This window comes from Sceloporus occidentalis, unplaced genomic scaffold (assembly GCF_023333645.1).
Source record: "Sceloporus occidentalis isolate IW3139 unplaced genomic scaffold, rSceOcc1.0.p SCAF_4, whole genome shotgun sequence".
Taxonomy (NCBI): Eukaryota; Metazoa; Chordata; class Lepidosauria; order Squamata; family Phrynosomatidae; genus Sceloporus; species Sceloporus occidentalis.
This window is the reverse complement of record NW_028316984.1, coordinates 84,481,677-84,508,377: the sequence shown is the minus strand read 5'-3', so window position 1 is coordinate 84,508,377 and position 26,701 is coordinate 84,481,677. Positions and strand designations below refer to the sequence as shown.

The 26,701-nt window shown below is 45.0% G+C and overlaps 1 protein-coding gene, 1 long non-coding RNA gene and 2 other non-coding genes across 6 annotated transcripts in view; 2 read left to right on the top strand and 2 right to left on the bottom strand.

Annotated features, from left to right (window-relative positions):
* Positions 1-26,701, bottom strand: part of LOC149314201 (uncharacterized) — a 303,565-nt gene that overhangs the window by 128,729 nt on the left and 148,135 nt on the right. The window lies entirely within an intron of this gene.
* On the top strand, positions 8,085-8,176 carry TRNAR-UCU (transfer RNA arginine (anticodon UCU)). Its single transcript is given in 2 exon segments — positions 8,085-8,121; positions 8,141-8,176. It is a non-coding gene; the product is annotated as a tRNA-Arg (tRNA).
* Positions 9,430-9,512, top strand: TRNAL-UAA (transfer RNA leucine (anticodon UAA)). The gene has a single exon. It is a non-coding gene; the product is annotated as a tRNA-Leu (tRNA).
* Positions 11,797-24,220, bottom strand: LOC149314206 (lectin-like). The gene is made up of 6 exons (XM_089523406.1): positions 24,086-24,220; positions 20,746-20,861; positions 16,733-16,879; positions 15,552-15,666; positions 13,677-13,749; positions 11,797-12,067 (listed from the first exon to the last, which is right to left on the bottom strand). Exons 1-6 carry the CDS (start codon positions 24,135-24,137, stop codon positions 12,031-12,033), a joined length of 540 nt encoding a protein of 179 aa, XP_089379532.1. The 5' UTR covers positions 24,138-24,220; the 3' UTR covers positions 11,797-12,030.

The following is a 26,701-nucleotide window of genomic DNA, read 5'->3' as shown; positions in this document are numbered from 1 at the left end:
CACATGAACATGCATTTTGAGGTGCAGGGAATGGGACTTACATCTGTTGTTAGCTTCCAAGAATCTCTATCCTCCACTGCCCTACCCAGATCCTGCAAGCCTTTGCCCTTAAACCCCCTGATTGAGTATCTATTTGATCTGTGATCTTCCTCTCTTTCTTCTACCCTCTACCTTTCTTAGCATTATTGTTTTTCCCTAGTGATCCGGGACATACATACTTAATGTTCTTTTTTCAGATCTACCAATTGTGCTCTCTTTTGAACTACCACACAAATCAGGAACTAAGAACCAAACCTCAGCACTATGTCCCATACTTCTCTAATCTTTGCTTTGGTTTTTCCCATTTCATGTTATGAAAAAAACCTGATATGTATCTGTCAGCTTCAATAGCAGTTTCTCCCTGCTATTCTTCCTGTGTTTGTTGTGAAACTCTCCTGCTGTGTGTTTTCTGGTACTTGTCACTTGACATACCACTCAGCATTCTGCCATCTTGTGGCCAGATTAGAAAGTAACACTTCAGGTTCAGCATCATTGTTGCTGCTGTGTGCCTTCAAGTCATTTTGGATTTCTGGATTTCATTCCCACTACGATATAAATCACAGCAGGATTTGAGGTATATGACCCTAGTTCCTATTTGAAATTGATCCTGATCCTTATCAGATCGATCTCAGATGGAAAAACGTGGGCAAACGCAAAAACCCTGAGGTTTCCTGACACCACTTCCAAAGTGGTGTTTTTGGGGATGAATCGTTTTATTGTAAAATAAAACAATTCATCTCAGTGGAAATCAATCTGCGGAGGAGGCAGAGGAGAAGGAGGTGGGCAGTGCGGGGCCATGCAGGGAGGCAGGGAGGGCAGCGCGGGGCTTCCCCCTTTGCCTCCTCTCCCCCAGGCCGCGTGGCCCTCCTCTTCCTCCGCGCGGTGGAGGAGGGCAGCGTAGTTGCGCGGCCCAGGAGGAGGTGGAGGAGGAGGTGGAGGAGGCGGCGGCGGCGGCAGGACCGGGCTGGGGCCGGTCCTGCTGCCTCTGCAGGCCGCTTCTGGCCCACAGGCCGGGGGTTGCCAACCCCTGATCTAGACCTACCTTTCCCACCCACCCTATCATGTGGATTGATCCTGAATACAGGCAATATAATGGCAGGTAGGCCAAGGAGAGGGGGAGAGTTACAGCTGCAATTGAAGCTGTGATTGCAGGTTGATAACTACATGCTGTCTAACATTTTTATGGAAACCTTCTGTTTCATTCTTGAACTGGTTTGGTTCCATTGACCTTTCTCTTTTGTTCTAATAAACACCTTTTCTCCATGTGTGCAATTGCATGCTTGCCTTGTGTATCTTCACTGCAAGTTGCATTGCCATTGTCAGGCTATGTAGCTCCCTCACTTTCTTTCCTCACCAGCCTGAGAGACTGACTGGGAGCTGGGCCACTTTCCTCCCACCGTTCCTCCTAGGTTGTCAGGCTATGTGGCTCCAAGACTCTTCTCAAGAGTGAGTCAGGGTTAGTATTTTATTCATTTCATTTCATTTCTATGCCACCTCTCTCCCAGAAAGGGAACCAAGCAGTATTTAAATAAGCAGCTGAGTTACCTAGAAGAGTGGTGTAACAGTATGTGGTGTTTTCAGTGTCAACAGAAAACCTTGTTATGTTTAGGTTCTGTAGCTAAAGAATTGTTTTTATTTTCATACACTTTCAGCCTCCTGGAAATCTGTGTATCTGAAAAATGTATGTGGTGGCACCATTGAGTATAGTGGGAAAGTTACCTAAGCCCTCCTAGTGACCTTGAGGTTATTTAGACAGGCCCCACAGCTGATGTCAGAAATGGTGGATAGGTGGAAGTCATTACATGATGGCCCAGGTGGGATCAGGGAAAACCACCACTCTTAGCAATTGCAGAAGAAATATGGAATTTGGTGTGATATATGGTAGAAATGCCACAACAGTGGCTGGGTTTTAACACACACACACCCTTGATATCTGGGGGTGTCTGCATTTCCCCTCCCCACTCCTTAGGCCTCTGCTGCCATAATGCAGGTCACCATTGCTTTCCTATGTGGAACCCTAGTATTTATTTTCTGTCATTAGGGTCTTCAGTGACTTGCCCTGGAAAAAAAAGCAGAAATCCCAGCATACCAGGGAATGGATCCATGGCCATTAAGGGGGTGTCAGTGTGATATTCGCAAAGCCCAGCTTCCATTGAGTGCAGCTGTGGCTGTTAAAGTGAAAAGACAGTGCATTATCAAAATGCCCATGATACTCTATAATGTGTGTTAGAAGGGTACCTACCTCTGAATTCCCTCCAAAGTTAGCAATAGCAGCTTAATTTATATATCGCTTCATACCACCTAAGCGGTCTGTAAGCAGTTTACAACTGTAAGCTAATTGCCCCCAACAAGCTGGATACTCATTTTAGTGACCTCGGACAAAGGATGCCAGCCTGAGTCAAGCCTGAGCCCTGGCTGGTACTGAATTCACCATCTTATGGTTTGTGAGTGAGAGGTTGCAGTACAGGCATTTAACCACTCTGCCACCAGTGGTTTGGTAAATAGTAAATATAACATGTAACTTTTCTATATTTGAAATAGTAAATAGTAAATAATCAATAAAACTGTCTTACATTTGATATATTACATATCACATATAAAATGAATATTAAATTTGCAATTTGAAAAATTACATATCACAATTTCAAAAAATACTGATCTGATGTTCTTGCTTTTCAGGGGCTATATTGCTTCACTTCTTTGGCCTTACATGGTGTTTTTTGCATCCTTCGTGCCCCTTACTCACAGGCTGGGGTGCTTGCCTTTCCTTTCAGGCATGGTAAAGGGAAGCCAGAATGGCATAGTGGTTTGAGTGTTGGATGATCCTCTGGAGACTAGGGTTCAATTTCCAGCTCAGCCATGAAACCCACTGGGTGACCTTGGGCAAGTCATATTCTCTCAGCGTAAACCTCTTAACAATTCTTGCCTTAAAACCCCATGATAGGCCTTCGTGTCACCATGAGGTGGAAACAACTTTAATTTACACAACAAAGCTGTGTTGTACAAGCCATTCTGGAAGGCCCAAAACAACAACAGCAGAAGGACCACAGAAGGACGCTGCACATTTTCTTGGCAGACTGCTTTGACATTGGACGTTCGCTCTTCTTTGGGAGAATAGTACCAATATGCATGTGCACCAATAGTTCATGCCTCTCCTCTTTGTTTGCTGAGATGTCCTTCTTGATTGAACACATCAGTCACTTCATTGCACAACACAACCTGCCTGTCCATGATCTCAAGAAACTCCATATGCTCCTGGACTTAACATGAGAGAGGTGAGCTTCTGCACTGGTTTGCAATGCCCTCACTGAGATGCCTCTTTTTGTTTTTCCCCCAGGTGTTTTTTCCCAGGTGTTAAGAGACATCAGCCCCATTCAAATTATGAAATAACCTGGATTGGAAACCGGGTTATTTCCCTGTCATTCAGACTTACACCGATTGTACTCGGTACAGTTTACGGGGCAGCATTTAAACTCATTAAATCCGAAAAGCCCATTTAAACCGGTGTATTTGACGCTGGATCCCTTAACAGTTCTTTTTTAAAGAACCACAGTGATTCGCATATCCAATAATGTAAGTAAGCTATTGGATCAATTCAGATTGCGCAGTCACCATTCAGGAAATGAAGGCGCCTCCATTTTGATCCGTAATGGTAGCCAATGGGAACTTCAGACCAGGTTTAAATGCCATGGAGAGATTCGCTGCCTTAAAACATAGTGGGAATGTTTTTTTTGGTGGGTTTTTCAGGCTATGTGGCCATGTTCTAGAAGAGTTTCTTCCTGCCATTTCGCCAGCATCTGTGGCTGGCATCTTCAGAGAATACTTGTCTGGAAAAAGTGGGTGTATATATATACAGTGTGAGCCTGGGAATGCAGGTCACATAGTGGGAATGGTGAATCGATTTTGAATCAATTCACAGATGTGAATCTTTCCATGCAAAAATGTAAGTGTGACAGACCCTATCAATGCAGGGGTGCAGTTTGTAGAAACTTTTGAAAGACAAAGAGAACATGATAAGGAACGAGCTGAAGAATCCCACAGCAGCTGAATAGACTGGATTTAATTGCTGTTACATATAAATACAATAGATGCTAAGCTCGGCTTAACACCTCTGCTTATGAATGTGTTCAAGAGACATTAAGCAGAGTGTGCCACATTGAGGCACTGGCAATCACATCTGAGGATTCCTTGCCAAAGAAAACCTGGGCAATTCATGGTGTCACCATAGGTTGATAGGTGACTTGATGGCACACGCACACTCCCCCTCCCCCCACAAATCTATACATTTATACTAACTGCAGTGGGCTGATAGTCTGACAAGGTTGATTTATAAAAGACAAAGTTGACAAAGTAGTGATATGCATTTTAGGGAAATCCTTCACAGAAATAAAAGTGTTACTCTGAAGTGATTTTCTTCAAGCATCAACTGTTGAAATAAATATTTCATTGAATGTTACACTCATGCCACATTACTAAGCGTACATGTTTCATAAGTATGCTCTTCAATTTCATGTGCAGGCAAGGCATCACTGAGGCCCTTGCACTATGTTATGGCCACTCCCCATCACTTGGTATTCAACCTACCTGCCAAAACCATTTGATGCTCCCTTGCAGTAGGAGCAGCAGCTGCTGCTGCTGCTGTTGTGTGCCTTCAAGTCATATGGCAACCTAAAGGCAAACCTATAACGGGTTTTCTTGGCAAGACTGGTTCACAGGAGGTTTGCCATTGCCTTCCCATGAGGCTGAGAGCATGTGATTTGCCCGAGATCATCCAGTGGGTTTCATGGCTGAACGGGAATCGAACCCTGGTCTCCAGAGCCATAGTCCAACACTCAGACCACTATGCCATCCTGGCTCACTGCAGCAGCTAGAATACACCTCACAGAGCTGCTCTGGCTTTGTGGCAATGTAACCAAAAGGGAAACCTGATTTCTATCATGCATTCTAGAGTGGTTTGTTACCGAGTTTGGTTTTATATAAATTTGGGGTGCCAAGCGATCAAAAATCATGACCCCAGACTGACCCCATCGCAAGCCGTCATTACCCTAAAAGCGAGCCGACCACGTAGCCAGCAAGCTGCTAGGCTTGGTCACAGGAAAAAAAGGTAAAATGCAAACCTTTCAGAAGGCAGTTTTGGGAGTTGCCCTACAAGTTTTGCAGGCAGCCCAAAGAGAAGAGGACAACGAGATAGCCTCTCTCCTAATGAGCGAGTGATTGTATTAACAGCTCTGCCATCTAGATATTTGTCCTCCCCTGAAAAGTGTCAGACCTCTTCTTTGTGTATGCATTGTGTAAGTTTCAGCTTAGACAAAAGATAGCCATCAAGACTTTTGTTCACCAGGTAGTCATAGCCTGAGGATATGTTTCGCAGTATAAATAGGACCACAATTTCTGCCCTCATTGGGCTTGTAGAGCAGAAGTTCCAAGCCTGATTCCAAGCTGGGCTTGTCGAGCTGAAGTTCCAAACCTCAAACCTTGCTTGTTGAGCTGCTGCTCCAGGCTTGAGTTCCCCCAAGCCTTGGCCTCCGCTGAAATCACTCGAGCAAAGCCAAAAGCTCACTGTCACCGGGCCTCTTGTTAGCTTAGCCATCCGGAACTCAGCTCAAGCCACCGCGGTCGCCACTTGCTTTCCCCATTCCCCGTGGCTGTGTTTCACCATCCACCATCCCTCACATCCGTCGCTTGGAGAAGACTCCTAAGGTAATTATTCCAATGGTGCCTCTATCTTTTCTCCTTTACTCCCAAACTCTCCCCCTTCCTTGATTTAGCATTGAATGTGTGTGTGCACGTATGATCCCTTTTGTTGTGTGGCTTTAATAAATGTTTATATTTTAATTGCAACTCATTGGCACTGGAGTCTCTGTTTCTTGGGGTTGGACTAGATGACCTCTGGTATACACATAGGGACACGATCCCGCTGCGTGCGTTGTTAGGACATGCCTCTCGTAAATTTGAGCTAATTAAATTCCCCTAATTCGATCCTTCCTAACAGGTTCAAAAAAGAGAGCGAGAGAGCTGGGCATTATTGTTATATGCAGATCTTGGGCATCCACCAAGAATGTCAGTTCTTCCTTAGCCTTAGCGCATGCTGATGGGACTGTTTCAGTTACGAAGTAATAATAGTAAAGCAGTGAGTTCCAGAAAAACATGTAATGGACTACTAACATGTATTTAAAACTTGTTTCCCACCTGAGCACCTTTGAGATGAGCTGTAAACTCCCATGACTCCTTGTAAGGAGTAGATTAATACTTACTCCCATCTGACTCTGGACTGCCTTCTTCCATAGTCTCTCCTTCTCGTTCTCTCTCACCATTCTCAGTAGGGTTGTCTATAAAACAAAAGGAAAAAAATTAACATTCTGCACTGGTTGCATCTCCTCCCTTCCTACTAACCCCACATGGTTACTGGCAATGAGATGGGGGTACTCACTGTTGCCTGGTGGTTCATCATTCTTTCTGGTGGGGTCTCATCCATGCCACCATCTACCATTGGCCCTTCAAACAGATAATTTTTTTTGGACATGGTGTGGGAACAAGACACTATATAACTCCTACATTATATATGTATTAATAAATAAAATTCATTTGGTATTAGGAGAGAGCATTAGGAAAGAGGAAGGCCTTGGAGGGATTTTCCTGATCCCCAAAAGAAGACAAAAGTGTGGAAGAGTACGAAGAGAGATCTTGTAGCACCTTTGAGACTAACTGAAAGAAAGAAAGGTGGCAACATGAGCTTTCCTAGACTTCAGTCTACTTCCTCACCTGATAAGTAGACTGAAGTCTAGGGAAGCTCATGCTGCCAATTTTGATGCCTTGAGGAGATAACTATTGGGTTGGGATGCCTTACACCTTCCGTAGGAAAAAAAGATTTATGAGATGATTGTTATGGTTCATTAGAAATATATGAAAGGCTGCATCCACACTGGAGAAATAATCTGGTTTGACACCACTTGGACTGCCCTGGATCCATGCTATGGGATTCTGGGAATTGTGGGCACCAAAGTTGTCAGGGTGAGCTTCTATAGACTTCACTCTGCTTCCTTAGATGCACCTGATGAAGTAGACTGAAGCCTACGAAAGCTCATGCTGCCAACTTCCTTCTTTCAGAGAGTGTGAAAAGTGCTGCAAGGGAGCACTCTACACAAGGGAGGATGTTTCCTCACCCACACTCCAATGGCTACTAAAAAAATCCCAATGGCATGGTCAGAAGGAATAGTTTACAGAAAGGTACAAGCTCAGGTTGTGCAGGTGTGCCTTCAAGTCACTTATAGCGATCCCATGCTGAGCTCCTTCCTTTGAAATACAGCCTGCTGGGGGCCTGGTATTTATTGGTGGTTTCTCACCCAAGATGCTTACCAGGGCTGACCTTGCTTAGCTCCCAAGATGAGACAAGGGCCTAATTTACCACCAAGAAAATCTCCTCCTGCCCTCTTCCCCAGCCTCACATCAGATGGCAAAATACACAAGATGCAACATTCACTCCCAACATCTGGACGGATTGCGATGGCCACCAAAGGAGGCCGGCTACCATTCCCCGTCTCTTCCTGATGCTGCAGAGGGTCTCAAGTTGGGGCCAAAGCAACCCTGGAGGAATAGAAATGTAACCAACAACATGAGATCAATACAGGAAGATGTCCAGGTCGAGACTAAGGTCGCGCACAGAGCCAGGGAAAAGGTGCAAAGGCAGGGCATTTGCAAGGAGGATTTATTTAGTGGATGGACCTGGGTTCAAATCCCTACTCGGCCATGGAAACCTACTGGGTGACCTTGGCCCAGTCACACTCTCTCAGCCTCAGAGGAAGGCAATGGCAAACCCCTTCCTTCTGCAGAAAGGACGTTTCTTCTGGGGTGCTTTGCCCTTGCCTTCCCCTGAGGCTGAGAGAGTGTGCCATGGCTGAGCGGGGCATTCGAACCCCGGCGGCCTCCAGAGTCCAAGGCTGAGACCCCTAGGCCCCGCTGCCCCTGGGGCGCCTTGTCCTGTCCCCGCCTGTCGCTTTCTTGGCCCGGGCGGAGGAGGAGGAGGAGGAGGAGGCACTCCGGCGCAGGGCTCTGTGGCGCAATGGAGAGCGCATTGGACTTCTAGCTGGAGGCACGAGCAGCGATTCAAAGGTTGTGGGTTCGAGTCCCACCAGAGTCAGGAGGCCCTTTTGAAGAGGCACAAGAGGAGCCAGACAGCGGGGGGACGAGGGGCGGCAGGGCGTCGCAAGGGGAGCCAGGGGAAGAGTCCGGGAGGGGCCCGGCTCTCTCTGGCTTTGGCTTTTGTTATTTTTCATGTTTTAAGAAAAAAACTTTTCTGACTTTTATTGAAAAGACCCTTTTGGTGGGATTTCTAGCTCTCCCTCTTCTCCCTCCCTCTTTTCATCTGCCTCTTTCCATGCTTTCTAGGATCCCGCTTTGGCCCTGGAAACCCACTGGGTGACCTTAGCATGGATCCAGGGCAGTTCAAGTGGTGTCAAACCGGATTCTCTCTCCAGTGCGGATGCGGCCTTTCATACATTTCTAATGAACCATAGCAACCATCTCCTAAACCTTTTCTCCCCCTGAGGAAGGTGCAAGGCATCCCAACCCAATAGGCATCAAATCCCCTCTCATCTAGGAAGCTAAACTGGATCATAACATTGCATTGGTATGCCGCCTTTCTCCCAGAAGGGACCCAAGGCGGTAGAAGCAAAGGCAGCTCCTGCCGCGCGAGAAACAGAACCAGGGCTTCCTTTATTATTTGGCTGACTCCTTTCAACATTTGGAGGGCTAGAGTCTCAGGCTGCACCTGCAGACATCATCCGCTTTGAGGCTCAGTGCTAGGGAATCCTGGGAACTGTGCTTTTGTGAGACATTGAGCCTTCTCTGTCAGAGAGCTCTGGTGCCACAGTAAACTGCAATTCCCAGGATTCCCTAGCACTGACCCAGGGCAGTTAAAGAGGTCTCAGACTGGATTATTTCTGCAGTGTGTTTGGGACCTAAGATGATGATGATGATGATGATCATCATCATCATCATCATCATTCCAACTTCCATAAAAAGATGGGTTTCAAAGCATCTTACAAATTAAAACAATACAGTGAAAAACATACGAAAATGGACCTTAAAACAGAGTTAAACGAGTTCAGTATTATTCCCTCATCCCAAGAGTGCAATGCAATGTCCACGTTAAACAAGGTTTCAAAGACAGTAGATCTCCAAAGAAGTCCAGCCAGCCAGCCAGAGCCATTTTTGGAAGTGCTCAAGAGCTACAACAGGGAAAAGAAGTTGGAGACAGACCCCTACTACTCCTACTTCTGCCTCTTGTAGCCATGGGTAGCCCCTTGGTTTTGGTGGCACTGCTGGAAGATCTAGTAGTCTCTCAGGCTGTCAAACCCTGGACTGCAGGTCACTTGGGCTTTGGAGGACGACACCAGAATGGCCGAGTGGTTAAGGCGTTGGACTTAAGATCCAATAGACATCTGTCTGCGTGGGTTCGAACCCCACTTCTGGTAGGGATCGCTTTTAATCCAGTGGATTCCTCCCTGAAACAGGAATCGATCCCTTTACAACCAGGTTTCCTTCTCTGCTCAGGTTGCAAACTTGTAGCAACTACAAATTCGAAGCCGGGGAACATTTTGCATTTTTGCTGCTCTCACTACTAGCAAAGCAGAACACGATGCTAAAATAATCCGGTTTGATACCACTTTAACTGCCATGGCTTCATGCAATGGGATTCTGGGAAGGGTAGGGAGAGCGGAAGGGAAAACTACAAAGGAGGGAACAAACTATGTGTAATGTTATGTCTGCATTGCATAATAATAATAATAATAATAATAATAATAATAACAACATTTCTTATATCCCACCTTTCTCCCAATGTAGGGGCTCAAGGCGGCGAACAAGTATAAAACAATACAATTTAAAAACAATGCAAAATATTAAAATACATAAATAAAAAACAAAAAACAATTAAACAATTTAAAGGATTGAAACAGTTATAAATTAAAATATAATATATTAACTGGCCAGGTATTTGGAATGTGTAAAGTAACACAACTTTGTATGTGACCCAAGGTTTATTAATATAGTATGTATTGATAATGATTAGATAAAGGGATATTCCAAGGGGGGGGGGACTACACTTTCCAGAATTCCCTAGCATTGAGCCTTGGCAGTTAAAGTGGTATCAAACCGAATTATTTCTGCAGTGTGGACACAGAGCGAAGTCAGAGTCCAAAAGTTGTGAGTTGGACTCCCACCAGCCCTGATCCTTTTGAGGGTGAAAGGATCCCTACCACTGAGAAAGCTCAGATCCCTTATTATTGTTGTTGTTGTCGTTGTTATCGTTATTGTTATTAAACTTTTACACAGCACTGTACATAAAATAGAATAAAATTGAAGAAACTGAAGTGAGCCACAACTAGATTTCCCAGTTAAATAGCCAAAAAACTATCCCCAAGACTTTAAACTTTCATATATTTTGCTCCTTATAAACCAAGGCAAAAGGCATAGTGGTTTGAGGGCTGGACTAGGGCTCTGGCGACCAGGGTTCAAATCCTGGCTCAGCCATGGAAACCCACTGTGGTGATCTTGGGCAAGTCACACTCTCTCAGCCTCAGAGGAGGGCAATGGCATGCCCCCTTGGAAGAAATCTTGCTAAGAAAACCCCAAGATAGGGTCACCTTAGAGTCGCCACAAGTCGGAAACGACTTGAAGGCACACAACAACAACAGTGGGAAAGTCTGAAATTCTTAGTTGTACAGGTTCCCCAAGGTTTTGAAGAGGTGGTGGTTCATTCTCTGGCTCTCTCATCATGTGTGAGCTTCCTGCTCCTGGGGGTTGGGATGTATAGACTGCTGTCCTTAGTGATGTACTGAGATGCCATTGAACTCCATGGGACTGACCCCTGAACAGACAGGGTTAGAGGATTGGGATATCCCATGGTCCATGTGGAAGCAGCAGTAGCAGTATACCTTACAGCAGTTCGCTTTCCTCCTTTACCTTTGACACTTTATGGATTCTAGTTTCTCCAGGAGTCCTCTATTCTTTTTAAGGGCCAGAGAGCCTGTCAGAGGTGAAACTCGAACCTGTAGCAGCCCAAAGCCAGGTTTCCAGGAGAGCAACAGCAAAGAGAATAATTGAGCAATCCCAGAATTAATGCAGTTTGACAATGGTTTAACTGTTATGGCTCCATCCTGTGGAATCCTGAGATTTGTAGTTTGTTGTGGCACCAGATCTCTCTGACTGGGAAGGCTAAATCTCTCACAAAACTACAAATTCCAGGATTCTATTGCACTGAGCCTTGGCAATTAAAGCAGTGTCAAACTGCATTAATTCTGCAGCATAGATGCAGCTTTAGTTAGCATAGTTAGTGGAGGGCATGTTGGGAATTGCAGTCCAGCATTTACAGTGCTGCTAGCACTCTCTTTCATCCTCAGATCCCACTGTGTAAAGCAGGAGGGACACTTGTCTGCTTCATAATGCGGTTTTGAAAACAAGATGGTAATTCTCAATAATCCAGCGCAGTGTAGTAGTTTGAGCATTGGACTATGACTCTGGAGACTAGAGTTCGAATCCTGGCTCAGCTAAGGAAACTCACTGAGTGATCTTGACCAAGTCACACTCTCACAGCCCCAGAGGATGGCAATGGCAAACCCCCTCTGAAGAAATCATGCCAAGAAACCCCCATGATAGTTTCACCTTAGGGTCACCATAAGTTGGAAATGACTTGAAGACACACAATTCCAAAAACAACAACAAAAACAATGTGTGCTCTATAAATTATAAAGAGCAATAGCAGTCAGGGAGAGTTTAATTTTCATGCATTTTAGTTTTTAATCCAGTAGGTGGTATTGGTGTCCACGCAACATGAGTATTTGAAAAGCACTCTCCAGAATCTCATCATCCTTTCAGAAATGATCCAGAGAGAGGTACAAGGCTGCCCAGGAAAGAGCAAAACATTTAAAAGGAATTCATGGGGCTGGAGTAAATCTGTCTCTGCACTAATTTTTCCATGCCAGGGTTTCCACATCAGCCTTGCACAGATCCTGAGGAGGCACAGCACATACTGTTTAGAAGAAGAAAAGAGATACAGCAGATGGTCAGACTGGAAAAGGTATAGCAAAGTCAAATGCATATGTATTCATAGGTTACCCCAGTTGTTTTCAAATGAACCTCCAAGTGTGCCTAGAACTGCAAAAAGTCTACATTGCAACTGTAAACGCTTGTGTGACCTAGATGATAAGAGAATTTGGAAAAGGGGTTTGTTGTGCTGGGCTTTAGAGGCTGTCGGCCTTGAGGAAGGAAGGTAGCCAGATATGGGGCCTTTTACTTCCAGGGCTATCATGAGTTCCTAAGGCAGCCCCCATTCCAAATGCCTGGCCACCAGTTGGCTTCGAAGAAGGCCAAAGAACAAGTTTTGTGACAACCAGCTGGGTCTATAGGGCACATGGTCAAGTCACATATTTGCAGCTTAATCCAGAAGATTGTGTTCAATTGTACTTCCACATAAATGTTGTATTTTCACAAATTCCCCACTGGAGCAACTGCGGCTTCAATCATCCCTAGCTCTGCTGGCTAGAGCTAAAGCAAGATGCTATCCAACAACATCTGGAAAACCATAAGTTACACTTCAATGGCAGAATGTATTTACTAGAGGAGAGTCAGAGAGAGTGAATAGCTAAATTATGTTAGGGTGGATTGGTGCTTCCATACAGATTTTTTTTAATCCCCTGGTTGTATCATTCAGTAACATGTGTAAACCAATTTACTCTGTTCCACTAAGCTGCACCATTTGAATTGTGGTACATTTTTGGATTCTAATGAGAATGTATTGGGACACATAAAAATGCCCTGTGTCTACAGGAGTGCGTGAAATGCAGAACAAAATCTGTTCTACACAACTAAAAGTTGGAATAAAAATTAAATTGAATCATACAAAACATACACTTCTTGAATTGTGGGGAATTTCCTAAACTTGATGAATTCCAGTGTCTTCCCTCCAAAAGAAATTTAAATGTCCCCTAAATAGAACCAATCTGCTGACAAGCAGCATATATGACTTCTGATTCATAACTTCATGGTTTGCCAAGTGAAACAAATAACAGTATTGGATTATTATTATTATGGTCCTAATTTATAGCAGTGGTTGAGACAAAAAACATCCTATTGGCAAACATCTATAGATTTTTGGGGACTTTTTGTTGTTGTCCCAAGGATTTTTTATTTATAAGGATAACACGCCTATGTACATTGCAAGTTTTGCAGAAATTTGGGGACATTATTTGCCACTATACCTACAGCATAGAGTTCCTGCATTATAGGTCTAATTCTGTATGAATTCTGTAGCAAAATATGACTTGCACCATGGTGGTGCAAGAGGGTTAAAAAGCACAGAAAAAACTAGACAAACATCTTCCCCAACCAAAAGTCCCCTCTTTATCAATTAGATTCATTGGGAGGACTGAGGGGCTGAGAAAGAGCCAAGAAAATGTTTCAATGGTGGAAAAAAAAAACCCCAACAACCCAGGAAATGAGACCCTTTCTCACAAATTATCCCAACTGAAAAGACAGCTGTCTGGCAGCTACTGTACATATGGGGAATGCTCATTCCTGTGCATATAAATGCATCCCAAGAAGCTTCCTGGCAAAAGAGATACAGCAAATCCTGTTCCTACCCATTTCCCAAGTAGTATTTGCAAACAGATGGGAATTTCCACGAGACAGCAGCGTCATTCCAGGTGATCTGTCCTGAAAGAGGCAGAGAGAACACCAAGCTTTTTGTTAGTTGTTTGAGACATCTTGGGATACATGAAGGCAACTTCCAGAACCGAGTCCCTTCCAAATGTGTTGGAATATAACTTAGCTACTCTGTCAGCTTTGTGGGAGCTCAAACATAATTTATACACTCAGAGCTTCCTTCGAACTGTTGCCTTAGGAACCATCCGGTACTGAAATATCTGGCTCCATGCAAAGTCATTGGAGAATATCACACGGAGCTTTTTGGAGATTTTCTGGCTCAGTTCCGACATGACTACGGGTCCAATGTTGCGCATTCACATCGTAAAGTGAATGTGTTATCAGATGCCATTCCTTTCTAAGGATGCTCCATGCGAATGACAGCTTCCCCTTTCTTCCTCCCTTCTATTTTCCCATCCCTGGCAGCCAAATCCAAACTGGTCCTCCATGTCAGAGCCCCCATCCATTTCAGCCACATCTACATCTATTCTCCTGTCATTCTCCTCATCCCTGTCAGCCACATCCACATCTATCCTCCCTGTCAGAGCCCCCATCCATTTCAGCCACATCTACATCTATCCTTCATGTCAGAGCCCACATCCATTTTTTATTATTATTATTATTATTATTATTATTATTATGGAATTATTATTATTATTATTATTATTATTATTATTATTAATCAGTGTAGAAGCTGCAGCTTTACTTGGAAGTAAATCCTTTGGATCTGAAAGAGACCCATTTTGGAGGAGTACAGAAATGATCCGGTTTACCTTATTCTCCATGCTCCCTAAAATACCACCTCACTGAATCCAATCCACTCTCCTTCCCTTTGTAGCAGTTGCCTTCCCTTAGGCTGCATCTGCACTGAGGAGATAATCTGGTTTGACTCCACTTTAACTGTCCTGGCTCAGTGCTATGGAATTCTGGGAATTGGTGTTTGTTGTGGGGTCCTTGGCTCAAGGCTATGGAATTCTGGGAGTTGGAGTTTGCTGCTCCCGCCAGCCTCCGATGGCTCCCTCCGTTGCTCCCCCCCCCCCCAGCCTCCTGTTTCATTCCATTCATCCCTGTCAGCTACATCCAAACATGCCCTCCGTTCTTGAAGGAGCACCGGAAGCAAATGAGGCAAAATTGCAGTGCAGCATCATGGGAAATGTGGGACCTTGGAGGTTTGGAGGGTATACCAGGATGGAAGCAAAGTTGCATTCCACACCAGACCAATTCGGAGTGAAAGTGAAGTGAGCTTAGAAGTAGTTTTTGTGAATTTGCTTGTAACCAAATTCACCAAAATGAGGAGTCACTTTGGATTGTCTGCAGAAGCGCCTCGGAACAACCCCCTATGGAAAGCAATCATGTGAGATAATACATCACGTTTTAGCATGAATCCGCATAGTTGGACCCGCAGTCGCATCAAAATAGAGCTGCAAAACCTTCCATGTGATAAGGCTCAGTGTTCCAAACACTCAGCATTAAGGATAAGAAGGCTGATGTGGGGAGAGAAAAAAAGGAATTCCATATTCTCTTGTTTACTTGTTCCTTATCTATTCTTGTCTTCCCAGACTGTGTGTATGCATGTACATATGGTTACCAATGCTTTACTTTTGTTGCTGTGTCATTTCAAGTGTTTTCTAACTTGGGGCAACCCTAAGGCCATAAGGCTATCATAGGGTTTTCTGGAGGCTGTCAAGACAAGTAAGAATGAAATTACTTGTGAGGGAGCATTAGCACTCATCTTGACCTCTCTGCTACCCACAAAACCATGCAGCACATTGTGCGGGCTGGAGTTTGTTAAAAGGTATGGCACAATTTCTCACCGTTTTGCAAATACCAGGACATCAGGTAGTTTTCTCCAAAGAGTCCATCAGGCTGATTAGGAGGAAATGACTGGAAATCAAATCTAGAACCATCTGTCCATACAAAGGTTCCCTCCTATGGAGAAATTCACAGAGTGTGTTGTTGCGTGCCTTCAAATCATTTCTGAATTATAGTGACCCCAAGGTGGGCTTTTCTTGGCATAATTTGTTCAAAGAGAATTTTCCCTTGCCTTCCTCTGAGGCTGAGAGAGTGTGACTTGGCCAATGTTATCTATTGAGTTTCCATGTCTGAGTGGGGATTCACACCATGTTCTCCAGAGCTGTAGTCCAACTCTCAAACCACTATACTATGTTAGTATAGAAACTCTCTATTCACAGAGTTAGTGACCATAATTGGGATTAAGAAATTTCCAGCAAAGTAAGCTTTCAAAAACACCTGAACTGCAGAAAGACAAACTGCCTGCAATGCTAGTCTTTTAACTATTCACTGTTGGCAATTTGACTACATCCAGAATTATAGTCCAATATATACTTAACTTGGCAGTAAAAAAAATGAGGAAGGGAAGAGGAAGGGGGAAAAGGAATATAGGAGAAACAGAACACCTTTAGGACTAAACTGGTTTTTATGTCAGCATGAGTTTTCATTAATGTAAACCCACTTCTTCAGATACTGTACAGAATAACATGGCTACTTCTCTGAAAACTTGACAGTAAATCACACTGAATTTGGCAAGAAAGGTGTCTTTCCTGATTAGGCATCCAAAGGCTCATTTTGTATAAGTATGCAGTTTTGCAAGTAATTTTCTCTTTTTGTAATGCCTTTTTGTAAACAATTTTGAGCAGGACATGAATTTTTGTGCTCTGTTTCTACTAATGTGAACATTTTTCTATACATTTTTGACTGGACAACCTTGGAAGGTGCAAATTTCATGTGAGCTTTGCTTACTAGTTTAGAGAACCAATAGTACTGGTTCAATTAAAATTAAACCATTTGAAAATCTAGACTGAAAATGCTTCTTTCCTACCCATAGCTAAGGAGACAAAACCTCATCTACCTATTGTGGTCTTGTGAACCTCATAGGACAGAGCTGGATTCTGAATGCAATAAACATTTCTAGACTAGTTTTTAAAGTTTAAGTTGACTTTGGCAGTTCTGAATAGTTACTTTGGTATACATATACCTTGAAAGTGTCATGACCACCAATCCAATAAGCCTGCCCTTTGGTGTAATCCAGTGGTTTGCCCATCAAGTGAAAAATAAAGTCATTTTCTTCTGTGCTGTGGATGGAGGCAAGGTGGGCATTCCAGCCATAACTCTGACAAGCCATCTGAGGAGAATTCACAGGGAAGTTTACTTTCATATTTATCCCCAAGAGCCCACTAACTGTGCCACCCTCTGCCCATCAAATATGCCACTCAAATTCTGCCAGTCACTAAAGCTATAGTCTGCTTGTTCTCAAGCATTTCTCCATAATCATGGCTACTAGATTTTTCAGCATTATGTAATTAGTTTGACAATGTTTCGAGCTTAAAGTTACAAATTAAAACAAATTTAGCATTATTTGTTTTATTACTACCAAACTGGACACAGCCAAGGGACACTGGGTGCCACCTCTTCCAAAAACAAAGATAACTGGCCCCAGAGTAGAACTGTCATATGGAAGAAGAGGGGGGTGGTTGTGTACGTATGTCTGTTTATTGGTCTGTCAGAGTCGGCAGGGACACAGAATCCACAATTACTACCAGGTGATGTGTAGAAGGTGCCAGATATACTTATCTATTATCCCAGAAGTGGATGGGTGTTTAGTGGGATGTTTAGTTTGGATCTCAATTTTGTACATTTCATTTTCTGTGTCTTTTGCCCTCCCTCCCAGAATCAAATATGTTTCTGGATTAGACGTTTTGGAGATGACAATCTTAAAAAGCCTGCCCAGAAGGCTTTAGTGCTAGCAGAACATGCTAGCTTTTAGTCTGGAAGTAGACAAACCTGGGCCTGTTTCACTTATGTACAGTTAGCCTTTCATATCCACAGATCACTTATCCATGGATGCAAGCATCGAAGGTTTTAAAAAATTAAGTGTGTGTGTATTACAAATAGCAAACCTTAATTTTGTTATTTTATATAAGGGGTACCATTTTATAAATTATAAATTATAAAAACATAATTTAATTATGTTTTATGTTTTGATATTATGTTTTTAATCTGTCATATTTTTTAATACTTTCTTAAGGAGGGGAGGGATTATAATGTTTTTAATTTTATATTTTACTCTTGTTATATTTACTGTTGTCAACCGCCCGGATTGGTTCGCCACAGGGCGGTATACAAATAATAATAATAATAATAATTATTATTATTATTATTATATTATTTCAATGACAATGTATTTAATGGGACTTGAACATCTATTGATTTTGGTATCCACTGGGTGGGGTGGGGTGGGGTCCCAGAACTAAACCCCAGTAGATATCAAGAACCCACTGTAGTTACATTTCTTTAACATTATATGTCAGTCTGTGTTTTGGGAGATGTTCCTCTGTGTTCCAGATGGTAGTAAGCCACCCATGTATTCAAAACTGCATGCCTATATTTCCTAACACAAAATGGCTCAATAAAAGGACATGAAGGACCGACTCAGGATGTTTCATACAAAAAGGGGAATTTGCCAATAACATTTTACTTATTCATTTGTTTATTTAATTTATATGCCCCCTTTCTCCCAGAATGAGACCCAGAAGGGCTCACAACAGGAATAAAATCCAATAAACTATTAAAAACAATTAAAATCACAATACTAAAACAGAATAAAAGTTGAAAAAAGCATATAAAAGCATATAAAAGTTGAAAAAAATAAAGCACACACCCAAATAAGAAAACTCCCTACAAGTGATTACATATTAAAAATCAGTATATACTAAAAATGTCTTTGCCTGTTTGCAAAAAGAAAACAAGCTAGGGGCCACCCTAACCTCTCATGTGGAAGGGAGTTTGAAAGGGTAGGAGCAGCCACTGAGAAGGATCCCTCACGTATCCTCACCAAGTGAGCCTGTGATGGTGACAGGATTGAGAGAAATCCCTCTGCTCTAGATCTTAAGATAGGTTCATACAGGGAGATATGGTCTTGGACAGGGGTCGGCAACCTCCAGCCCGCGGGCCGGATGTGGCCCGCGGGCGCCTTTCTGCCGGCCCCCGCTCCCTCCTGCCGCCGAAATCGCCGCCGATTTCGGCCGCTCCGGCCGCCATTTTGCTTTTCAAAATGGCGGCGCCCATTGGGAGGCCCGATGCGGCCTCTGGAGCCCTGAAACGGGGCTCCAGGAGCCGCACCGGGCCTCTGGGAGGCCCGATGCGGCAGCCGAAGCCCTGAAACGGGGCTTCAGCAGCCTCACCGGGCCCCTGGGAGGCCCGATGCGGCCTCTGGAGCCCTGAATCGGGGCTCCAGGAGCCGCACTGGGCCTTCAAATGGGCCCCGCCCACCTCCCTCCTGGCCCCGCCCACCTCCCTCCTATAAATGGAGGGGCGGGGGGGAAGGAGGAGGAGGCAGAGAGAGAGAATGGGAGGGAGAGAAGAGAGAGGGAGGGAGGGGAGAAGGAGAGAGAGAGAGAGTGGGAGGGAGAGAAGAGAGAGAGTGGGAGGGAGAGAAGAGAGAGGGAGAGAGGGGAGGAGGAGAGAGAGAGAGAGTGGGAGGGAGAGAAGAGAGAGGGAGGGAGGGGAGAAGGAGAGAGAGAGAGTGGGAGGGAGAGAAGAGAGAGGGAGGGAGGGGAGGAGGAGAGGGAGGGGAGGAGGAGAGAGAGAGAGAGTGGGAGGGAGAGAAGAGAGAGGGAGGGAGGGGAGGAGGAGGCAGAGAGAGAGAGTGGGAGGGAGAGAAGAGAGAGGGAGGGAGGGGAGAAGGAGAGAGAGAGAGAGTGGGAGGGAGAGAAGAGAGAGGGAGGGAGGGGAGAAGGAGAGAGAGAGAGAGTGGGAGGGAGAGAAGAGAGAGGGAGGGAGGGGAGGAGGAGAGAGAGAGAGTGGGAGGGAGAGAAGAGAGACGGAGGGAGGGGAGAAGGAGAGAGAGAGAGAGTGGGAGGGAGAGAAGAGAGAGGGAGGGAGGGGAGGAGGAGAGAGAGAGAGAGTGGGAGGGAGAGAAGAGAGAGGGAGGGAGGGGAGGAGGAGAGAGAAAGGGTGGGAGGGAGAGGAAAGAGAGGGAGGGAGGGAGGGGAGGAGAGAGGGAGAGAGAGAAAGGGTGGGTGGGTGGGAGGGAGAGGGTGGGAGGGAGGGTAGAAGAGAGAGAGAAAAGGTGAGAGGGAGAGGAGAGGGAGGGAGGGAGGGAGAGGAGAAGAGAGAGAGAGAAAAGGTGAGAAGGTGGGAGTGATAGGGAGGGAGGAAGGGAGAGAAAGAAAGTGGGTTGAGACAGTGGCATGCATTTTTTGCTGTTTTGTGGCCTTGCCTAGTCGCTTCCATTCTTGCAAATATTGCTCTTATTATTGTTGTTGTTCTCCTTTGGTATTCTCTTTGCAAAATCCCTCCACATGGACTTGCTTGCTCTTTTGTGGGTTGAGACAGTGGCATGCATTTTTTGCTGTTTTGTGGCCTTGCCTAGTCGCTTCCATTCTTGCAAATATTGCTCTTATTATTGTTGTTGTTCTCCTTTGGTATTCTCTTTGTAAAATCCCCCCACATGGACTTGCTTGCTCTTTTGTGGGTTGAGACAGTGTGCATATGTTTTTCCTGTGTTATTGCATTGCCGGCCCTAGTAGCTTCTTGCAAATATTATGCGGCTCCGCCCCTGGAGGGTGGAAACTCCGCCCCTGACATGTGGCTCCGCCCTGGATAGTGGAAGCTCCGCCCTGGCATGTGGCTCCGCCCCAGAGGGTGGAAGCTCCACCCCATGTGCGGCTCCGCCCCCGGAGGGTGGAGGCTCCGCCCCCGGAGGGTGGACGCTCCACCCTCCGGCTTCGGCCCCCCAGTTGTCTGAGGGACAGCAACCCGGCCCCCGACTCAAAAAGGTTGCCTACCCCTGGTCTTGGAGATAGTCTGGACGTTAAGCCATAAAGGGCTTTATGAATTATGACCAGGAATTTGAATTGCACCCAGAATGAATTGGTAGCCAGTGAACCTGTTTTAATGAAGGGAATTAGAAGCTTTCTTGCTGAACATGTGGTTGCTCCATTCATCCCCCCCCCCCATAACCTCTTTGACTCCACATCCCACACTTGCCTCAGCATCTGTCCAGATCTTTGGTACCGTCACGACTTTATAACAGGCATTCATATACTGCACCCAGCCAGTCTCACAAAAACCACGGGCACAAAGACATGTTTGGGAAGAGGTATCTAATGCAGGGAGAAGATGGACTTAAGAGGTCAAGAAGAAATATTAGATTGCCTTGCATTTCTGTGTATTACATACTTGTATATTTCTCTTTCCCACCTGCCCATTTGAAAGATACTAATAGGATAACTATGAATGAAAGGATAATACCCCATTAGGGTTGCCATAAGTGAGGACCTCCAAACCGGGACAAATGTAGGACAAATGCAGGACAACATTTTCAAATGTAGGACACATTTTTTAAAAATGGAGGACACGCAAAAAAATTGAGGCTGTTTTAGAAATCTTAATATAAATGCATGTTTCTTAGGCATGATCAAAATGGAGGACATTTTGACATTATTCGTAGACAGATCACGGAAATCTACTTCCCTTTCTGGCCACCCCCCTCTCCCCATTCCAAACAGCACATTTGAGCATTGAACATGGCTTTATTTTAACATTGCCTCTTGCATATTTCAGAGGCTTATTCCACAACCAAACACTGAACATGGGTTAACATGGGTTCTATGCATATAGAACATGCTCAAGGGACTTTGGTTTTTCTTCATTTTGACTTGTTTTGTCTGTATTCCACCCCACTAAATAAAGGAGACATGAAATGGAGTTAATGGGTACAAGTTGTTCAACAAAAAAGTCTTGTGAGACTCTGTGGGCAAGAGGTGCACCATGTTAAGAACTGCATTAAGCACACTTAGGCTGCTGCCACACTGCTTTCACTCTCATCACTCCATCCTATGGAATCCTGGGATTTGTAGTTTGTTGTGGTGCCAAGGCTCGGCTTTGAAATCTCAGGCATAAGAGAGGCAAAAGGCTTGGGCTGCATCTACACTGGAGAAATAATCTGGTTTGAGACCACTTTAACTGTCTTGGCTGAATGCTATGGAATTCTGGGAATGGTGGTTTGCTCCAGCACCACAGCAGAATGGCAGTTAACCCCTGGAAAGCTCTCTGACCAAGGTGACCAATGCCCTCACCCCAAAATGTAGGGCACCCAAGCAAAAAAATGTAGGACATGGCCAAAAATAAAAGCTAAAAACACCCATGTAATTATAAATCCATGCTTCTTAGCTATGATCCAAATGGAGGACATTTTGAAATTTGACAGAAGAGGGAATGTCCTGGAAAAGGAGGAGGATGTCTGGTCACCTTGTCTCTGGTCCAAAACACACTGCAGAAATAAAACAATGCTGGACTGAAATGCCCAGAGTTCTTCACCAAAGCTGCATCCACACTGAGGAAATAATCCAGTTTGAGAGTGACTTAACTGTCCTGGGTTAGTGCTGGGGAATGCTGGGAATTGTAGTACATTGTGGCCCCAGAGCTATCTCTGACAGGGAGTCCCATAACCCTCCAAACGTAGTTGAACTGCAGTGCCCAGAATTCCTCCCCAGGTGCATCCACACTGAGGAAATGGTCCAGTTTGAGACTGCTCAGTGCTCGGGAATCCTGGGAATTGTAGTCTATTGTGGCCTCAGAGCCATCACTGACAGAGAAGCCTCAATGTCTCCCAAACACTAGCATTCCCAGGATTCCCTAGCACTGAATTAAAGCAGTCTCAAAGTGGGTTATTATTCCTGCAGTGTGTGTGAGGGATATAAAAGCTAGGGACTGGATTCATTTGGAGGATCTCTGTGTCCAAAACACACTGCTTGGACTGCCAGGGCTCAGTGCTATGGAATCCTGGGAATTGTAGTCTATTGTGGCACCAGAGCTCTCTGACAGAGAAGGCCAAATGCCTCACAGACACCAGAATTCCAGAGCATTGAGCTTTGGCAGTTAAAGGGGTCTCAAAGTGCAGAGGGGGGGGGGGGAGAAAAGCCAGGGAGAGTGAATGAGAAGCTCATCTTGGCTGTGGCTACTCTGAGAGGAGGAGGAGGAGGAGGGAGGGAGCCAAGAGAAGTGGCCAGGACCATCAGCCTCCTCTCTTCCACCGAAGACTGCTGGCAAGAGGCTCTGCCCCCAGGCAACACCTCCTCTGTGGACCATTCAGCTTCCTTTTGTCAAAAGAGCTCTGGTGCCACAAGAAACTACAATTCCCAGAATCCCATAGCACTGAGCCATGGATGTTTAAGGGGGGGTCAAACTATTTCTGCAGCCTTTTGCTACCCCAAAGCCCTTCCTATTTACAAGGCAAAATCTCTTCCTTCACCAAGCCATTGAAAACCAACCCAAATAGAGGGCTGATTGCTTCTTTCCCATTGGTCAGCTTTGGGAGAAATTTGCATATTACAAGTAAAGGTGTTTAGGGCCTCAAAAATGATCCTGTGATAAAGAATTACAAGAATACTGACGCGGTAGACATTTAAAAGATGAGGCATTTAGACTCCCAGTGAAACATGAACGATTTATGGCCTTTTTTATTTCTCACTGTAACCTGGAAAGTAAGGCCTCTTGCAGGTAGGGATGCCATATCCTGCCTGGGGGCGGGACTTTCCCGGTTTGGGGCGGGTCTGCACGGTCCCGCCCTGGTTTGGCCCCGCCCCCGGGACCCCCCCCTGCGACGGACGCCAGGCAGGGAAAGGAGCCTCGCATGAGCGAGGCCCCTTCTCTGCTTGGCCTCCTCCGCCGAGGGAGGCGGCCTGCCTCTGCTCCCTCTTTCCCGGCCTCTGTGAAGGCCAAGCCTCCACAGAGGCCGGGAAAGGGAGGGGGCTGTCCACGATCGCCGCGATCGCGGGCGCGCTCCTGGCTCTTTCCCGGCCTCTGTGAAGGCCAAGCCTCCACAGAGGCCGGGAAGGGGAGGGGGGCAATCATGTGGCAAAGTACAGCAACATCCAAAATGCATAAAGCCTTCATTGGGCCAAGTAAATGCAAAAAAATAATGTTGTAAGTTTTGAAGCTTCATTGGCTTCTTCATCAGGCAAAGATGTTAAAAATCACAAAACTCTTATTTGCCTGATGAAGAAGCCAGTGAAGATTTGAAAGCTTGCAACATGTATTTTTTGCATTTGGTTGATCCAATATCACTGTTCCATGGGTTTGGGGTGTTATTATACTTTGCTACATGGCTAACATGTTTTCTAACCAAAATATAGCTTAACTATAATACCATTGTTAGAGGTAAAAAAATTAATTACAAACTATTTATCTGTAACTGGTTACTTCCATGCTCTGATTTCCATTTCAAAAGGGAATTCCACATTTTGTAAAATGGATACATTCACTTGTCTTTTAATTTATGAGAAGCCTTCTGGTTCTTTTTCACCCTGCTCATAAGTGAACTCACCGTGTATGAGGAAGGTCAGAAGAAAGGCACAGAGAGATGCCCAGGACTCCATTTCTGGAGAAGCCGCAAAGAACAAGAAGTGAGGAAGCAGCAAATGAAACTGTTCTCTGGTTGAGGTTGCTGCTGCTGCTGACCATGAAAAGGAATGGAGATGGGCAGTTGTATTTGAAGTGGAGCAATTGCAAATACAGGAAATTCTTTTCATGCAAATTAAGCAAATTCTTCTATTCAGTTCAGGTTGTTCTTCCTTATTGGATTTCTCAATAAATACACAACAGCAGGTCAACAGCCCTGAATGTTCAGTAAAACCCAGAACCTGAGAGATTTAAGCTTTCCTTTCTTCCTGGTCAATGTTTGCCAATTTCTTTTCACTCTGTTTCTAGAGGGACTGGGTTCGGTGAGATGCAAAGGTAACAGCGCCAAGAGAAAAGTGAACAAAGAACAATAAGTCAAGCAGCCTATTACTGATAGTGTGTGTGTGTGTGTGTGTGTGTGTGCGCACATGCCTTCAAGTCACTTGTCGAGTTATAGTAACATCATGAATTTCTACTCTCCAACATTTCACAGATGAAAATTGGGATGTGTGTGGCCAAGGAACATTAGAGTATGGTTAAGATAGCAAATATTATTAATGAGGAAGAACAGACAAGGAAGGAGAGGCTGCAGAAGTTTGCTTTTGCCTGAGCCTACTGGGAAGGCAAGATTCTGTCTCCCTCCTCCCCTTTCCTCCTTGCTCAGTGAATTGAATACAAACTAGTTTTGCACTTTGAACTCAGTTTTCAGCAATGGAAGTTACCAGAGGACAGAGGGGGAAAGTGGAAGCAGGAGAGAGAAACTGGGACATTTTAAAGCAGCTAAACAAATGGAACAGAGGATCTAATCTACTGTTCCCAGCCAGTGTCAGAGAAGCCATGGGAACAAAGGATCTCTCCCATTTTAATGAGTAAAAATTTAATGATATGTCTCTCAGTTTAATGAGTAACTACAATTTTATTTTATGGCACCAAAAAAAGAGTGAAGTTATTTTTCATTATGTTACAAAACTAAGGCCCAAAACACACTGCAGAAATAATCCAGTTTGAGACTTCATCAACTCAGTTTGGACTCACTATGTATCAAGAAGATCACAAGAAAACACACAGAGATGCCCAGAACCTCATTTCTTGTGCATGGTGCAAAGAACAGCAGCAGTGGTAAGTGAAACTGCTTTCTGACTAAAGTGATGTTGCCTATTGGTAGCAATAGCAATAGCAGCTTCATTTATATACCACTTCATACCACCTGAGCCCATGATGGCAAACCTATGGCACACGTGCCACAGGTGGCACGTGATGCCATTTCACCAAGCATGGGTCAGGGAGGAGGAGAAACAGGTGCTCACCTGTTGATCCTCCTCCCAGACATTTCCCGGCCTTCAGCTGTCTCTTGGAGACAGCTAGAAGCTGGAAGATGGCACTGTGGAGAAGGAGCCACAGGTGCACCCCTCTTGCTCATCCCCTCTGCCTTTTCCTGGCTTCGAGTTGCCTCTCTGAGACAGCTGGGAAAAGGCCATTGGGGAGAAGGAGACACAGGCGTGCACCTATTGCTGCTTCTCCCGGATGTTTCCTGGCCTTCAGCTGTCTCTCGGAGACAGCTGGGGGCCAGCATAAGGGCGGAGGAACAACCGGTGTGTGCCTGTTGTTCCTCCTCCCCGGGGACCTTTTTCAGCCCCCAGTTGCCTCCGGAGGTACAGCTGAGGGCAGGGAAAGATCTGAAAGGAGGAGGCAAGGAAAGGTCCATCTCCCCTCCTCCCCAGGGACCTTTACAGGTCCCCAGTTGCCTCCGGAGGGACAGTTGGGGGCAGGGAAAGGTTTGGGGGGAGGAGGAACGGGCATGTGCTTATTCCTCCTCCTTTCCAGGAACCTTTTCCGACTTTCAGCTGCCTCTCAGAGATTGCTGGAGGCCGGGAGAAGGGCAGGGGGAGGAACCGGCGCATGCCCACTGCCCTCCCCCGGACCTTCCCCAGCTTCTAGCTGTCTCTCAGAAACAGCTGGTGGCCAAGGAAAGGCAGGGGAGAAATCCCGCCCTCTGGAGGAAGGAGCCATTCCCATTTTCCACGGTGTACTCTTCAGACAAATTAATATTGCCCTCTAAACCCCTCAAAATCCGTTGTACCATTTCCATATTTCTATTTAAGTTAGCTCTGAATGCTGTGTCTCTGTGAATTGATATTGTCTCTGTGTGATTGCATTCTGCATTTTTCTAAATAAAATCATCTTACTTCACCTCAATCTAGAGTTCTCCCAAGTTATTAATGGTATATACAGGTGCAAATGGTCTTAAAGTTTACCCAGCCTCTTGCAAAACTAATTTCCCCAATATTTGGAGTAATGGTGACAGTTGATAGGGACCTCTCAAGTACTCCCTACTTTTCTTTGGCTAACACTATGGAGAGGAATGGAGATGGACATCTGTATCTGAAGGGGAGTAGTTCGTTGACTTTGATGAAGATAATTTCTTTTCATGTAAATTAAGTGAATGTGTATCATTGGCTCAGTTTGATCTTCTTTGTTTGATTTTTCAAACAAATACCAATTTCACCAGATCAATAGCCCATATTGTTTTCAGGGCTACCTA

Excerpts from the sequence above, each read along its gene's own strand:
- LOC149314206 (XM_089523406.1), bottom strand. The coding sequence starts at position 24,137 with ATGGAGTCCTGGGCATCTCTCTGTGCCTTTCTTCTGACCTTCCTCATA. Across the intron at positions 16,880-20,745 it reads AGATCTGGACAGATGCTGAG|ATGGCTTGTCAGAGTTATGG; the intron begins GCAAGTGTGGGA and ends AATTCTCCTCAG. Across the intron at positions 15,667-16,732 it reads GTGGTCATGACACTTTCAAG|GAGGGAACCTTTGTATGGAC; the intron begins GTATATGTATAC and ends ATTTCTCCATAG.